The sequence below is a fragment of the Rhea americana genome, unplaced genomic scaffold (genome assembly GCF_003343005.1).
Source record: "Rhea americana isolate MKP2758 unplaced genomic scaffold, rheAme1 scaffold_351, whole genome shotgun sequence".
Classification (NCBI taxonomy): Eukaryota; Metazoa; Chordata; class Aves; order Rheiformes; family Rheidae; genus Rhea; species Rhea americana.
In genome coordinates, this window is record NW_028186481.1 from 372,579 (window position 1) to 387,656 (window position 15,078).

Below are 15,078 nucleotides of genomic sequence, written 5' to 3' on the forward strand. Positions count from 1 at the left end.
TGCACCTATTTAAATATTTCTGTATTTTACTTACAAAGCCTGCAACGTCTAGAAGAGCAAGGGAGGTTGGGTTACACTTATTTGAAGAGTTCTAACAGAGATTTTATTCAGTCTGGCTCCCGCTCTCTGCTATGCTTCCTGGGATCCTAGCCTGGCCTCCAGCTGCTGACTGAGCCACTGGAGAGCCCTTTCGTGCTGAGGATATTCTCTCTGGATCTGGTGGACTATGGCATTCACGGTGATAAGCCGGTCCTGCAATTTCTGCTGCTCATTTCTCCAGGCTTCTTCAGTGCGGCACAGTGGAGTGTATTTCCCTTCCTTTACTGCCTGCAGGTGCTTCTGGCGTGTTTGATAAGCCACAATCTCCTGAAGATTCTAAAAGAAGCRACAACAAAAATTGCTTTGATGATAAATTGCATGTAGAAAGGAACTATAAGAAAACTGAGTATGATTCACGTCATGGAGGTACTGTAACCATCATATTTTGAAATGGAATGGGTTCTTTAGAGGGGAAGTGCTATGAAATCCCATTATAACAGCCAAACAGCATCTCCAGTTTGAGTGTTGTAGATGCACAGTCACACATAGAATTCCATAAATCACAGTAGTACAATGCATGCAAGGCAAACCTTGCCTGGACAGAGTTTTACCAACTTAAAATTTCGTAGAAGGTCATTCAAGACCTTGAACTGGCTCTTCAATTTGTAATGTCTTCACAGTAGCCAGYTGGCCTTCACAGAACATAATTGTTACTTGAAATTTTCCAAGGTACAAAAGACGTCCTTCAGGATGATGTTTCCAACTGAATGCTGCCGCACTAAGAGTGTGAGCATGGCATCAATTCAAGGCCATTATGAGCCCTCAAAATGGTTTAAGTGCTCAGGCTTTGGAGACCTTCAGAGAGCAAGAACCTTGAATGTTAAGCATRGAGTCCTAAGGAAAAGGTGTGAGGAATGTGAGCAAGGAAAAAATGTAAACAGTCAGACAAATTTGCTGTCAGTTCATCATTCATGCAGAAAAGCATGAATTCTGCAAAGACAGCCGATGTTAACTTGCGCAAAGTTCTCCTGCGAACGATTTATAGACCAAAGTTAATCTAAGTATCTGTTAATATTCTTTATTATTAAGCTATGCAGCAGTTTTGTTTGGGCTGAATACTCAAATCATTGTCAGTTCTTGGATAAAAACTAATGCATTACTAAAATTAYATGCCAAGCATGCCCAGTTCTGTGTGGTAATGAGACAAGGAGATTAAGGGAGCCAGCAAAAGAAGAAACTAGCAGGTACTATTTGCTTGCATGCTGCAAGGGAACAACATACTCACCCATCGTTTCTTTTCCTGAAGACATTCTATGTCTGAATCAAGGCCGTCAGACTCAGCCTGCAGTGTGCAAACTTCCTGCTGCTTTTTCAAACAGGTGGCACTAAGGGATGCTTGGGTGCTCTCCAGCTCCATGATAGTTTTGTTGCAGTCTTGAGCACTCTAGTAATTGGAAGAGAAGGAAATGACAGATTCTGGTTCTTTAGTTCAGCTGCATTCCCAGCTAYACTATGACTTTTTTTTTCTTTAATTGAGTTTCTAAAGACTGTGCTCACCATGGAAGGCTATACCTGCAAAGCCACAGGTTCTGTGTATTGACATCCAGGGTTTCTRTCTTAAGTGTACATTGCTGTACTTGGCTTTACAGTGAGGTGAAGAGGAGCATATGTCTTGTAGCTGATCATGCCCTTTGTTCGATCAGTTCCCTGATCTGTCTCATCACACTACCACACAAATATCTGTGCTATCACAAAAAAAGGGGTGGGAAAGCATGGCAAAACCACAGCAACCCCAATACAAATGAGTTTAAATTGCCAGAGAAGTAAATCTGCTAACACACACATGCATAAACTTGGTTCCCTTAGGGGCTCAGACTAAGAAAGATAACTGAGAAAATAAATAATGTGCAGGAGCTCAAAAAGTCCCATTTAATCCTGAAGCAGAGGCTATTTATTCAGGTACGTGGTAGGGAGTTTAGTCCTAAGAGAAAGCAAAGGTTTTTCAAAGCTACATCCGGGATATCACAGGATCCTGGGGCATACATGAGTCTCATAACAAGAATTAGCTCCATGTAGTTGTGTCCATAGTACTTTCCATGCCACCAGGGGGAAATCTTGGCTCAAGTAAATACAGCAGCACCTTTTGTGACCATAACAGGAGATCACAATAAATTGATGATAATGGAGAAACTCACCATTTCCTAATTACATGGCAAATGCAGGCTAAGTGAATTCTTGCAGAYGTGCTTTACTTGCTCACCTTCTGAGTTTCACTGATCTTCTTTCTCAGCTCCTGTTTCTTGCGGTGGAAGTCGCTCTTGGTGATATGCTTCTTATCCATTTTGTTCTGACCTTCTCCACGAATTGCTATGGTCTCTCTGCGAGAGACAGATGCTTCCATATCACGAATCATTTTCTCCTGCTGCTTCATCAACTGGCCGTAACGGACCTGCCATTTGTCAAGATATAAAAAAGGCTGAAAATATCAAATAGTTACACATGGCAACTAATCAAATTCTTTCATATAGCACATCCCATCAACATAAACCAGGTCTGTGTGACACACAAGCCTTGGCAAGCCAAATTTGTTCTAAGTCCAAACCTAGTGTGCACAATGTGGATCTGGAAGGTGGAGAGCTAAATTAGTTACTGGCTCTAWAACAACTTGTCTAAAGCAATCTTCAGAAACTTTCATTGGAACTCGCTTGCAATAGGAAAAGCAGAAAAGCAGAAGTATGTTGAGAATGAAAGGCAAGAGTTTCTCTGCCAGAACATAGATGGCTTCTAACTAGTGATTAACATGATGTAGTGTTTAATAATCAATATTTCATTGCTTATAGATTGGAGTCACAGAATCAGGTAATAGAAATATATCAAAGAAAATTCAGATATGTCTAATTTTGCAGTCTATTATGTAGTTAGTGCAAGGATTGCATAACGTGCATTCATGCTGAACATATTTTATTCAATTTAGCTGCAGATTTCCCCTTTTTCTACAGCGTTGAAGATGCTACGTCTCCAGCCTTTTTTTTCCTGCTTTATGTTTCAGCACTTTCATTGAAGCTGAAAAAGTTGCATGCAACTCCTCCTTTTGAGTCCTCTTTCCCAATAGCTTACTTGCATCCTATGAATCTCTGTCCTCATGGCTCGGATTTCGCCTTGTCCTGTCTCAGAATCTACTGTTGAACGCATCTCTTTGGCCAGCTGGATCTTTTTCTCCCACAGCATGATTTGATGCCTTCAATGACAGAAAGGGAAAGGGCTGCCTTTGTAAACAACAAGGGAAGATGCACTGTTTGTTTATCAAGGCACCACAGTTCAGAAGCCAATTCTGAACACAAAGTTGAATGGTTCAGCAGAAACCAAAGGTTTGCATATGAGACGTCATAAGGCAGCAACACCCTCAGTGTGAAGTCAGACAGGAAGCTCTGCAATTTGGAAAGTGCATGGTGAGTGTAAAAACAAGCAAGCCCAGACTGATGGAGGCTTATAGCCCCCAATTAATTGCCCAGGCAGCGCATTTGCTCTGAGTTACTGGCAGAAGAGATGCCATGTGCAGCTTCCCATACAGATCTTGGCAACATCCAGCACAGATAAATACACTAGAATCATTAAAGCAGAAATCCTCTCAGCTCTTTATGGTTTCAAAGAGCSCCAGCTGCTCTGAAAAGAAATCAAACAAGAAATCATAAAATTCTAGTTGCTTAACTGGGGAGAGGAAGGGACAGGGAAAATACCGCACAAAATATAGTTACTGTGGTCTAAAAAAATAGAGTGCTGCCTTCAGTTTCTGTGTTTCAAAAATTTGTTAAACTACTTTCAACATCTCCAAGAAGGGCAGAAGCACATTTGCTGCTGTGATTGGAGAAGGCAGGTAACATGGACCCACACACAAGAGTTCAAAGTCTGTGGCATAAAGCAGGAATCTCTCTGGTACCTACTCTGCTTCCACCAAGCTGTTCAGGAGTCTTTCCTTCTCCTCAGTCAATTKACTGTGCTTCTCCTGCATCTCAATTGATTCTTTTTCTGCTGCCTAGAATTGGGAAGCAAACACCAACACAGTATTTTCAGATTAAGGAAGGTTTACAGGATCGCTGTTTTCCTCTGATCATCATACCTTTTTCAGTTGCCAGCCTTTGTACSCATACAAACGATATACCTAACCTGTTTCTCCTGTGTAATTAAAGTCATCATTCTTAAGCAAGAAACAAACATGGATGTCCTTTCTGTGCATAACTATATGGACTGCATAACTATATATCACTACAATAGAATCACCTCCCTCTGGTCATATTATTTTGTACCACAAAGCTGTTTTCTTTTGGACCACCTGCTGTATAGAACTCTTGAAAGCCCAGTCAGACTGCAGGATGGGAGGCTGTGCCCTGGAGATGAAAAGCCAAGCCTCCATACCTTGAGAGAGCGTATAAACTCATTCTCTGTGATAATGTTGCCATATTGCAGCTCCTCAAAGCTGTTGCTGTTCTTGTTGATCAACATATTTAGTTTTATCAAGTCATTTGACATGTTCCTCATGTGACGTTCAAGTTCTTTCTGCTCTTTTGTTTCCTGCTGAATTTCATCTACAGGTGAATAGAAGAAAGATTTAAAATTCCCTTGAACGCCAGACTAAGTACAGCCAAGGTGTGACAGACTGCAATTAGACCAGACAACACTGCATGCAGATCCAGCTTTGTTCCATGTACCCTGCCAAAACATCTTTCCMTAAGCCCAAAATTCAAATAAAGATTTTGGAAATAGACTACTGTGAAAAAGAGTTGGTTTTGGTTGAGGAAGTGCTGTCACTTATCAGCTATTGCAGACTTTATTTAAGAAGGGTAACACATGAGATCATCACTTAGGGTTGACTGTGTGAGTTAAAGACAGCAAGTTCAGGTCATTACAGGGAATAATGACATGCAAAATGGCAGAAAGTGCCTGGTTCTTAGCCCCAGAGTACACTTCTGGGGCTATACGCATTATTGCTCATACAYATATAGGAATACTGAAGGCATTCTTTGGTAAAGGGTCTAACATTACCTGTCTGTAAGCCTTTGCTGCCTTTTTTTCTCCATTCACTGATGAATATCACAAGAAAAAGTTAGAGAATGACTTACTTTCAGTGCGCACTTTCTTCTGCTGCATGATTGTGATCTGCTTCTTTAGCATATCCAAGGAGGCTAGCTGCTCCTCCCGTCCATGGGTTAATTTGACCAGCTCCTTCTGCAGCTTAAGCCAGTACTTCTGTAGTGTCATCACCTCAGAATTACATTCTTCTATCTGCTTGGTCAGTCTGTTAATCTCAACTTCCAGTGGTCCCAATTCTTGCCCCTGTAAGAGGTTAAGGTTTGGAATTAATTAGACAGAAGCTGCTGGAGCACTTATTTATAGAATCATTGTAGAAGGCCAGTCCAACCAATAAGATGCCCACTAAATACTTTGACAATATTGTTTTTTGTCATTTAGCTACTCTCTGCCTCAATTTGCCATGGGTTGAACAGGAATAATAGAACTACCTGACCTCACAGGAATAAATGCAATGTAAATCTGTAAAGTTCTCAGATTCTATTGTGAGATGGCCACCTAAGCATGTACAATAGATATACCTGGACATTTGAAAATTTACAAATTGTATGTTATACTGTTCATTTGAAAGTTGGTATCCATAAAGCTCTTCCTGTTCATAGCGCTAGGGAGAGATCTAGGTGTCATCTGAATAGGGCCAACTATCCAGTGACTTAAGTCATTTTCCACTCCTTCTATTCTCCCTTTGTCTATCTTTGCAGATTTTATAATGTCAACCCTTTTGCTTCCAGAGTATTGATGTAATTCAACATTTTCCTCAGGTGTAGACAACTCCCTGCAGAAAACTTGGCTATGTACCCCCTCATTTCACAATGATTCCCCATTGCAGCTTCTCTTTACCTGAATTAGGAACTGACTGACAACTGTTAATGTTTATACTACTTAGTGCAGTTTTTAAATCACAATGCTGATGCCTGAAAAAGCTTTTAACTTCCAAAACTTGCAGTTACCTTCATCAATGACATTTATGTTCACCACAAAGGATAAAGTCAAATTGAGACAGAAGTGTAAAGTACATACCCCCAGCTGGGAAAGAATCACCTCCAACCTCTTGTTGCACTGGTTGATGACCCCTTGCTTGTTCTCAATCATGAGACTGCGCTTTGCGATCTCACTCTCACTACGGCTGATCAGATCGTGGATATTTTTAATTTCCTTGTCCAGCTCAGAAAGAGTTTTTTGGAGAATTGTCAGCCTGCAGTTAGTATGAGTTGCATTCAGAATTATCTGGGCTGTATCATTCTCAACTTTGGAAAAATGCAGCTCCTAGCAGCATCACCAGATAGAAAACAAATCAATGAGTTGCTCTTGGTGACAATGATTTGTAATGCCAAGTTAGCAAAGGACAGGATCAGAGGATTTAGATTCTACTCTCAGGTTTGTGCTATAAACTATAAGCAAGCTACATACCATCTCTGTACCTTTGCTTCTCCATCCATTGACAGTAAATAACAACATCCACCTCTCCTACAAGGTAGTTGAGAAGCATTAAGGAGCCTAAAAATCCCCAGCACCAAGACTGTGCTCATCTCTTCTGGAATTATCTTCCCTGCCCCGGTGTCTCTAGTTACCTGGCTAACAATGGTAGGACATTTCCGTATTTTAACTTCTATGCCACAGCTGGCAAAAGCATCCCTGACCTAGATACAACTGTGTTAGATCCCCAGCCACAAAGAGCTGCTATGCTTATTGTTCGAGTGCAATATGACTGCAATTAGACAGCAACTCTGTCTGCTACTTCTGCACAATCTGTACCACACTGTGAGAGGTTATAATTTGATCTTTCCCAAGTCAATAGTGTCTGCACCATATTCTACTGTGCAAGACAGATACTAACAGAAGTAAATGCAGAAGCTTATCTACTTGTTTGTATATCTGTTGGGAAGGGGAGATTTTCTCTTACTGAAAGCCAGCCCTGGCAGTCTTCCAGTCACTTAAGATACRCACCTATTTTACAAATCCCTGTGCAAACTGAAGTTAAATACAGAGAGGTGTGAGCATGCTATGTTAGTAGCAGCCCATATAACTCAGCAAAATTAATACTATGCTGAATCTTCTAGTTTTTTCATCTATAGCAACTTGACATGCCATAAAGAACTGTGGGTTTGTTTTGACTGTTCCTGGGATTGGAATCATTATTTAGAAACTGAGAGTATGCCCACATCACTTTCTCTGAGAGAGCGCTATCAGTTACAGCACTGAAAACCAGCACCAGGACAATGACAAAACATATTTGAGAAACACTGCTCTAGCCCGTGATTGTAGCCTATCTCCTTTCTCAGCCCTCCCAAATGGAGAAGATACCATACCAGATCCATTTTTCTCTTACGAAGTTTTTCAGCCAGCTGTGAGAAGTACTTTGCTGCTTTGCTGGACATCATCTGATCCTGAAGTTTTGCCATAATCTCATTCTCCATTTGCTCTTTGGCATCAGTTCCTTTCTCTATATCCTTACTGATGGACAGCAACTCATTCATACGAGCAGCTTGATCCTAAGAGGCAGAGAAGACAGAGACAGGATCACTATCAATGGGGATTGGGATTAAACAGCTATGTCCTATTTAAAAGGATTCTTCTTCCAAACAGTTTTTCTTACCATCTTTGTTCTACTGAGGGTCTGCTCTGTCTCATCGAGAATGCGGGTATAGGTGTTAGATTCAACCTTCAAGGCCTCCTGCCTTGAAAGGCATTGGGCAATCATTTTCTTGGTCAAATTAGCATCATTGTGAGAACGGCTCAGGATGGTGATGAGCATCTCATTCTTCTCCTCTTCCTTTCTGATTGACTTTCTGCAGCCATGGATATCTGTTTCTAGGGACTTGAGCTCATGTCTGCACTTGCTAAAGAGGCAAAGAGGATGTAAAATCATCACAGGGACTGATACAAGTGATGAACACATACAAATTCCTCTTTTCAAAAATGCTATTGCAGAAACGAGTGAGGAGGAAGATCTTTATAAAGACCATCTGTGACACCATACTGTGACAGCGCAACATTATCAGAAGATAGATAGAAAGGCCAAAATGTATGTAGGAAAATTAATTTATTCTTTTGTTTTCTTCTTACCCTTTCCTATTCTGGCCAGGATGCAACTGTATAAAAACATATCATTTGTTCTTGTAGAATCAGTTAAGTTTTAAGACTCCAGACTAAATAAACATTTCCTTTAGCAACAATAGTAAGGTTTTCCTGAAGATTTCAGAAGGCATCACAAAATCCTAACTGAAAGTGATAGATAAATTCTTCTTGGTGGCTTGCATTTTGGACTGAGAGATGTTCCAGAGGTAGAAGGAACTTTTAAAAAGAATAAAACATGCACAGAATTACCCTAAGCAGCTTTCAAAAAAACCCACAGATTTCTGAGGGAGGGTTGTGTTGTGGATGAAGAAAAAAGTAACAAAGGACCATAGTCCTTTCCCTTTAATCTTCCACGTGCTTCAGAGTTGCAGACTTAYTCTGTCTGACATATTCTATGCATACAATAATAAAATTGATAGAAGACATACTGCCCCTTTTAGAATTTCTTCCATCCAAATTACTTGAGKTTTTTCCTTGGACTGCTCTCAGATACTGTACCTCAGCAAGTCTTGCATGGCAACATAGGCCTCATCTCTTTGCCTCATTCCAGCCAAACTACTATTCCAATGGTTCATCAACCGCTTCTTCTCCATGTTAATAGCCTGAACCTCCATACTAGCCTGGAGAAGAGAGAATTTGTAGATAGACTGGATCTATACTAGACTAAGAAACCAGAATCAATGAGAAACAATGCCATACTTTTTTWTTATTATTTATTTTTTTCCTGTTCATAATATGCTGCRCAGGAATACCTTCAACTAAACTAGCTTTCCATGCTCAAGCTTTTCTGCTCTTTCTTTAGTATTTTTTTTAWATCCTTATTCCTCCACATACATTAGCATATGTCATCCTACTAGTCCCATTAAGAACTTCAGTGTGTTTAAAAGCATAATTTATGTCATTGCATTTTTTTTTGCCACAGTAATGTTACAAATTAAAGTTCCAGAAACAACAGTGAACAGGGTAATTTCAGATGGCATTTCTGGTMAAAATTAGAGAGGAGAGAAAGAAGGAAAGAAAAGCAAAAAAAAAAAAATGTCTCTAGTCCTTGATAGCAACTCATATTGCTATATTTCAGCAAAAAGCATCCCCCAAAATAGAAAGTTACTGATGTATTATTAAAACACAGAGGACTGTGCACTTTTAAATCATTATTAGCTTAGTATACCTGGGACAGCATGATGGTAGAGTTATGACAATATTATTTAGTGCTAGTTCTCTGTCAAGCTAAATAACTTTTATGTGTGATACTGGCTATAATGTGATACTGGCTATAATGTCCCATTGATGCACAGAAAGAAATATGATAATATGTTAGAAATTATGTTCGTTAGAAGCTGGAGAGGAGGCAGAGTTCTCTTCTGCTAATTTACAGTATCTCTGTCTAGCTCATTGTCACAGGAGTGCACTGAAAAGTGATAGGTCTCCAAAACAAAATGTTGAAAAGTGGTGGAGGAAATGATTTACCGACAATTCTTACAGACAAAGGGGGGAGGGGGAAATCCTCCATTCCTGTAAACAGGAATGAACTATAGGACTTCTAGTCTACACTGTAAATACCACATGACCATAAACCAAAGCGGTCAGTCCCTCCAGAGTGCAATATTAACTAAAAGTGAAAAAAGTCACCTTCTACCTCATTTACTGCTTGTCGAGTCATTTTTGTGTCCTCTGCCTGGGCCACAATCTGAGCTTCAAACAGAGCAATCTGTTCCTGTAGTTCATAGGCTTTTCTTGTTAAGCGGTCCACCAGAAGGTCCTAACAAGTCAGAGCAAACAGTCCAGCATGAGTACTACAAGCTTAGTCTTAAAAAAACTATACTCAACAAGAATCATATGGGCTAGAAGCAAGATTAAATCAGCAACTAAATTAGATTTGGTTCCCACTAAACCTTTTCCATTCAAAGGTGAAAGATTGTCCTGAATGCAGCAGTGACAATTTTCAAGACAATGTGACCTTCTTTGCTGGTTTTTATTATTCCATTTACATTAGTAAATTAATATTTCAGATCTGAAGTAACATGCATTTTTATCAGCATAGATTATACTATGCTACCTCCTTGGCAGCTGGGAATTGTAAAAATTAATGTTTTAAAATACTTTGTTAAAAAAGTATCTAAATCCACTCTGTTGCAATTTTTGCATATGATTCTGTATTAATAATAATCATAGAATATTTATTCTGTTGCAGAAACAAGCAATGAAGCCAGCAGAGGGAGCTGTAGCACATATTGATCGACTATAGCTCATTTTTCGATTCATTCATCATTGTGAAACTCACTGCAAGTCAGAATAGTTCCTGAGGCTTGAGTATATGATACCTCTTTGCTAAATCTCTCTCTGTCCCCCACCCACCCACTCTTTGCTTGCACAAAAAGTGATTTACTATTATAAGGTTGTCAAAAGCTTTGTACAGCATATGCAACTATCTTGCCATTGGATATTTTTCTCATTTTAGAAAAYCCTGTTTTTTCAGTTATTTGGGAAAAAAAAAACCCACACATCTTCATTGAGTCAGTCACTATGGCTTTTCTTCTGATAGTGGTAAGGCCTGGAGGAGAAGCTGCTCTAATATTGTCATCTACAGCTTTTTTTGGTCAAACGTTTTTTTTTTCTTGATACCTGTTTTTTCTTTTCCACCTCAGCCTGGACCTTCTCTGCTTCAGCTTTCTTTGTTGACTGTTTCATCAGTAATATATTATGACGCAYATCCTGGTCCATATTCTGCATGTAGAAGAGATGCAAGGCCAAGTTTTCCATCTGAGTCTGCATTGCAGAAACTAGAGAGGAAGGAGGAAAAGATATTTACAGAAAAAGAATTCCCACAAACCCCAGATAATTCAGATGGGCCTAAGTGAGAACTGACACCAGCTTTGGGGTATAGCTCCCYAAGCAAAGCTAAAAATCTGTAGGTAAATGTTTCCTTGAATTCCAGAAAATCAAAGAAAGGGTTTCAGGAGGCCACAAACTCTTTCCTCTGCTCCAAAACAGAACTGTCTCTTTCTCAGACCATTAGATAATGAAGGCTTCTCTTTTTCTAAAAAAACAACACATAAAAACTCTTYAGGCAATCTATTTTAATGTTTAACAGAAAAACAACTGTTTTTCTGTTGCTTATATAAATGCCTGCACTACAGAAAGACTGAGTGAACTTCATTTCTCTGACTGAAATGGGCTACCACACGGACAGTGCTCCGGTGCTCCTGGATCCCCTTTAGTTAACAACCTACAATCTTTATAACCTCAAAATACCCTTACAGAGACCACAGGCAAACATAACAGAGTAATGGAAAGTGAACTCTGCTGACTGCCAAGCCACAGAACAGACTATCTGCCAGGAACAGTCTTAGTCCAAAAGACCTTCTTAGAGGGACAGAGTAGTAATGTGGTCTTAGAGATGATAGAAATTACATGGCAGCCCAGCATATCCATGAAACTCTCTTCAATCAGTGCATCACTCCTGATGAATTTTACTGAGTTCTTCAATCTAATTCCTGACTTATATTCAAATCCATTCAACTACATGGGACTAGAATCAGGAAATATTACTAGAACTGCTTCAGTCACCTTTCTTGCGTTCATCATCTGTGTTCTGACATGTTTTCTTGTAAGTAAGYCTGAGGCCCTCCAGTTCCTCTTCTAGGTGCTGACGCACTGTGGCTATTTGAGAATGGCGGTCACGGCTCTTCTCCAGTTCCATCTGCARGTGGGCTAGCTGCTGCTGGACTCCATAAAGAATCACTCCAAGCTCTTCTCTCTGTACTTTGCCTTTCTTTGTGGCTGTCCTCTGCAAACACAAGARGAATTCGGTTACCTCACATCAGCCTGGACAGGGATGGAATGCTGTGAAAGCCAAAGAAAGAGTGCTCTACCAGCTCCTGAAGCTCCAGATTCACTTTTTCCATCTGCTTGGTAAGGTAATTCTTCAGGGCAGCCTGGAATCTTCTCATTAAAGGCTGTAAAGAAGTATGATGTTGATAATTGTAACATATTATATAAATAAAATATGAAGTAACCTTAATGCTTCTCCTGCTATCAAATAAAACATTGTATTTTCTTCCATGAAGACATGGTTCCTATTCTAGTTACAATCAATCTAGCAAATGAGAAAAGTTACATAGTGTGTATTTGTTTACAGCAGGCAATGAATACTGAGAATGTTTGCAAGTCATAAATACATCAGGAGAGACACACATGAGAACCCATCCACCTACTGTTGTTACAAGTACTTCTCTTTCAAGAGTACTAAAGCTTATCAGATTTGCCTGCTACGTTGCTCACTTCTCAACCTGCAACTCTGAGGTTAATACTGAGGGAGCAGACATATTCTTTAGAAGTTAATACTTTTGTAAAAGCTATTCTTAACCTACAGGTAAGTTACTGTTTATAATTTTTCTCCCAGGTTTTACATGGCTATCAATAAAAATGACAAGTTGGCAAAACAGAATGACAAGATTTGGGGAYTTTTCTCACATGCTCTGGATCCAAGACAACCAGCTGTGTTTCTTCTGCTGTTTCCTCACTTCTTCCACTTATTTCAATTTCCTCAGCTCCATGCTGTTGGTATTCCTGCTGCCATCTATGATTACCATGCTCACTAGCATACTGACTGAATTCCTCAAAGGCAGCCTCCGAATAGAGAGAAATGGGTTCTTCGATGTCACCTGTACTCCAAAACCAAAAGGGAGATGCCACAGAAAGGAAATTATGTATTAGAGGATGTGCCAAGATAAATGTGTCCTGATGGAAGAAAACATGTAACATAGCCTCCTTTCCTTGGCAGCCTAGATAGCCATAACAATCARGAGGAAAGTTATAATGAAAAGAATTTAAAGGTTGGCGCTGAGCATTTCCAGAGGTTAATGGTAAGGCTGAGATTCTATAGTATTATGCCTCCAGTTGGATTCACAATGGTCTAGGAGAAAACTAGATACTGTATCTGATAGGTGGTATCAAGTATTGTACTACTAATAAGGAACTGATTGATACCTGATTCTGCATGACTGTCCACATGCACTGACAATGCCGATGTCCTTGTACRAACTCCTGAAGATGTATGGGAAGGATTTTCTCTGTCTGTTATCAGCTGTTCCATGTCACCCAGTTCAGAAGGGTGACTGTCAACTTCAACTTTGTCTGAGAAAGCCTCAGCAGATTTTTCCTGAAACACAAAATCCGTCACATAAAACAGGTCTTCACTCTATAACTTTATTGCTCCCTAAAACTCTGCTCAGTTTTGTCACCCTGAGACATGAGCAATATAGACAAAAATCAACAAGAGTCAGCCTTGTTCTAAAATCACCCCATAGATATACCAGCAAAGCTGTGTAATTCCTGATTAGATAAATTTTAGAAAGATAAAGGTTAACAGAGGAACCTCTCCAATTTTGTCAGAGCTCTTGTATACTTCTTGCTTAACCAATTAGCTCTCTATTCCAAATCAGATCATTTTTATGTTTGCAACTATAAAACTGTTTCTGCAACAGGAGAATTTAAAGTTATAAATACTGGTCATAGATTTTGTGAATAAGATTATATATATATTATTATAGCATCTCACTTCTACAGAACCAATGGAGAGCTCTGCAGCCCCAAAGGTGACTCYTTCTGCTGGGAGAAATGTCTCTTCTTGGTCCTTCAGAGAAATAGTCTCTTCTTCACTGTCATTCTTGTTTTCTGACTGTACTGTCTAGCATGCAACAAAGGCAAAAAGCAGAACAAATAGATAGCATTATAATGCTACAGTAAATTGTAACAATTGTTTTTCTGTCACAACACACAGAAAAATTTATCATCCTATTTGCAAAAAGGTGCTCCAGCTAGCATTTACAATAGTAAATGACAATAATTCTAAACACTGCATTTTTCTAAGATTAAAAAAAAACGCCCTTGGGGATTTTTTGCAGAGGGTTTTACAGCTTGCACTACATGCAACCAAATTATTTTCTTCTTTCTTTTTAAAGATACACTCTTTTATCCTATATCATCAGTTGCCAAATAGAAATAGCATACARCACCAATGTGTCTTTGGAGGAAAAGCTGTTATCCTCAATAAACATCAAAAAAGAACATGAGTATGTGTATTTATAAAATTGGGATATTTTCCTTCTTAAAGTATCTACAGAAGAAATTGTTCTATGTAAGAGCAGAGTGAGAGGGAACTTGGACTGTAACTAAGTTCCCTTTCTAGCAGCCTCCTTTTCTATACACAGGATAATGCTGCAGTAGTTGCTCGCTTGTTTTGCTTCTTCARTTTAAGCTGCTCCCGGGAAGACACTGATTTGGATTGAGTGCACCGGAATGCGTTGCCCCAGGGACATTTCAAAGAAAGTCACCTCCGTGATAAAGCGCGACGGGCCTTCGATTACGTCCTGCTCATCAGGGCTCAGTTCCAGCCCGGACGCCTCCGCGGCAGCGCCCGGGGCCTCCTCGGCGGCGGCGGGGCCGGGGTCTCCCTGCAAGCAGAGCATATGCCGCAGCAGAGAGCCGGGTGACTACACACGGGAAACGACCCCAGTTCCTTCCTCCGGGGGCCGCCGGCTCGTTTCCGGGGGCGGCGGGAAGGGGCAGCGGCGGCGGCCCGGGCCCGGGCCCAGGACCGCGGCGAGCGGCACCTACCCGCTCCGCCATCTTCTCGTTGCCAGGCAACGCCGTCAACACCTGGTCACGTGGCGGGCTGCGGGCCGTACCACTCAGCCCGCGGCGGGGAGGGGAGGCTCGGACCGCACCACCGCAGCCCGCGGAAAGGGGAAGGAGAAGCGTCACCCCAGCGCGGCGGGGGCCGCATGACCTCGGCCGCGTCGCCGCCCGCTGAGACACGGGCGTCCCGCCGGGGCATCCCCCGGCGACACCCGGATGGAGGCGGTGCCCCCCCCC

At 40.8% G+C, this 15,078-nt stretch overlaps 1 protein-coding gene and 1 long non-coding RNA gene across 6 annotated transcripts; one reads left to right on the forward strand and one right to left on the reverse strand.

Annotated features, from left to right (window-relative positions):
• Positions 1 to 8: 8 nt before the first annotated feature.
• Positions 9 to 14,833, reverse strand: CCDC40 (coiled-coil domain 40 molecular ruler complex subunit). 5 transcript variants are annotated; one of them, XM_085311921.1, is made up of 20 exons: positions 14,821 to 14,833; positions 14,538 to 14,657; positions 13,763 to 13,891; positions 13,192 to 13,363; positions 12,676 to 12,866; positions 12,075 to 12,158; positions 11,770 to 11,989; positions 10,825 to 10,982; positions 9,839 to 9,961; positions 8,701 to 8,822; positions 7,721 to 7,964; positions 7,434 to 7,616; positions 6,145 to 6,390; positions 5,157 to 5,370; positions 4,453 to 4,622; positions 3,981 to 4,072; positions 3,157 to 3,277; positions 2,300 to 2,488; positions 1,325 to 1,483; positions 9 to 375 (listed from the first exon to the last, which is right to left on the reverse strand). In XM_085311921.1, the coding sequence occupies exons 1-20, from the start codon at positions 14,830 to 14,832 to the stop codon at positions 130 to 132; spliced, it is 3,195 nt and encodes a 1,064-aa protein (XP_085168047.1). In that variant the 5' UTR covers position 14,833; the 3' UTR covers positions 9 to 129. The 5 variants fall into 5 exon arrangements, 4 of the variants coding, with proteins under 4 accessions (XP_085168047.1, XP_085168046.1, XP_085168048.1 ...); XM_085311920.1 differs by having other exon boundaries at positions 14,538 to 14,828; XM_085311922.1 differs by lacking the exon at positions 13,763 to 13,891 and having other exon boundaries at positions 14,538 to 14,828.
• LOC146591944 (uncharacterized) lies at positions 362 to 4,801 on the forward strand. The gene is made up of 2 exons (XR_014896704.1): positions 362 to 465; positions 4,629 to 4,801. It is a non-coding gene; the product is annotated as an uncharacterized LOC146591944 (long non-coding RNA).
• Positions 14,834 to 15,078: the final 245 nt, after the last annotated feature.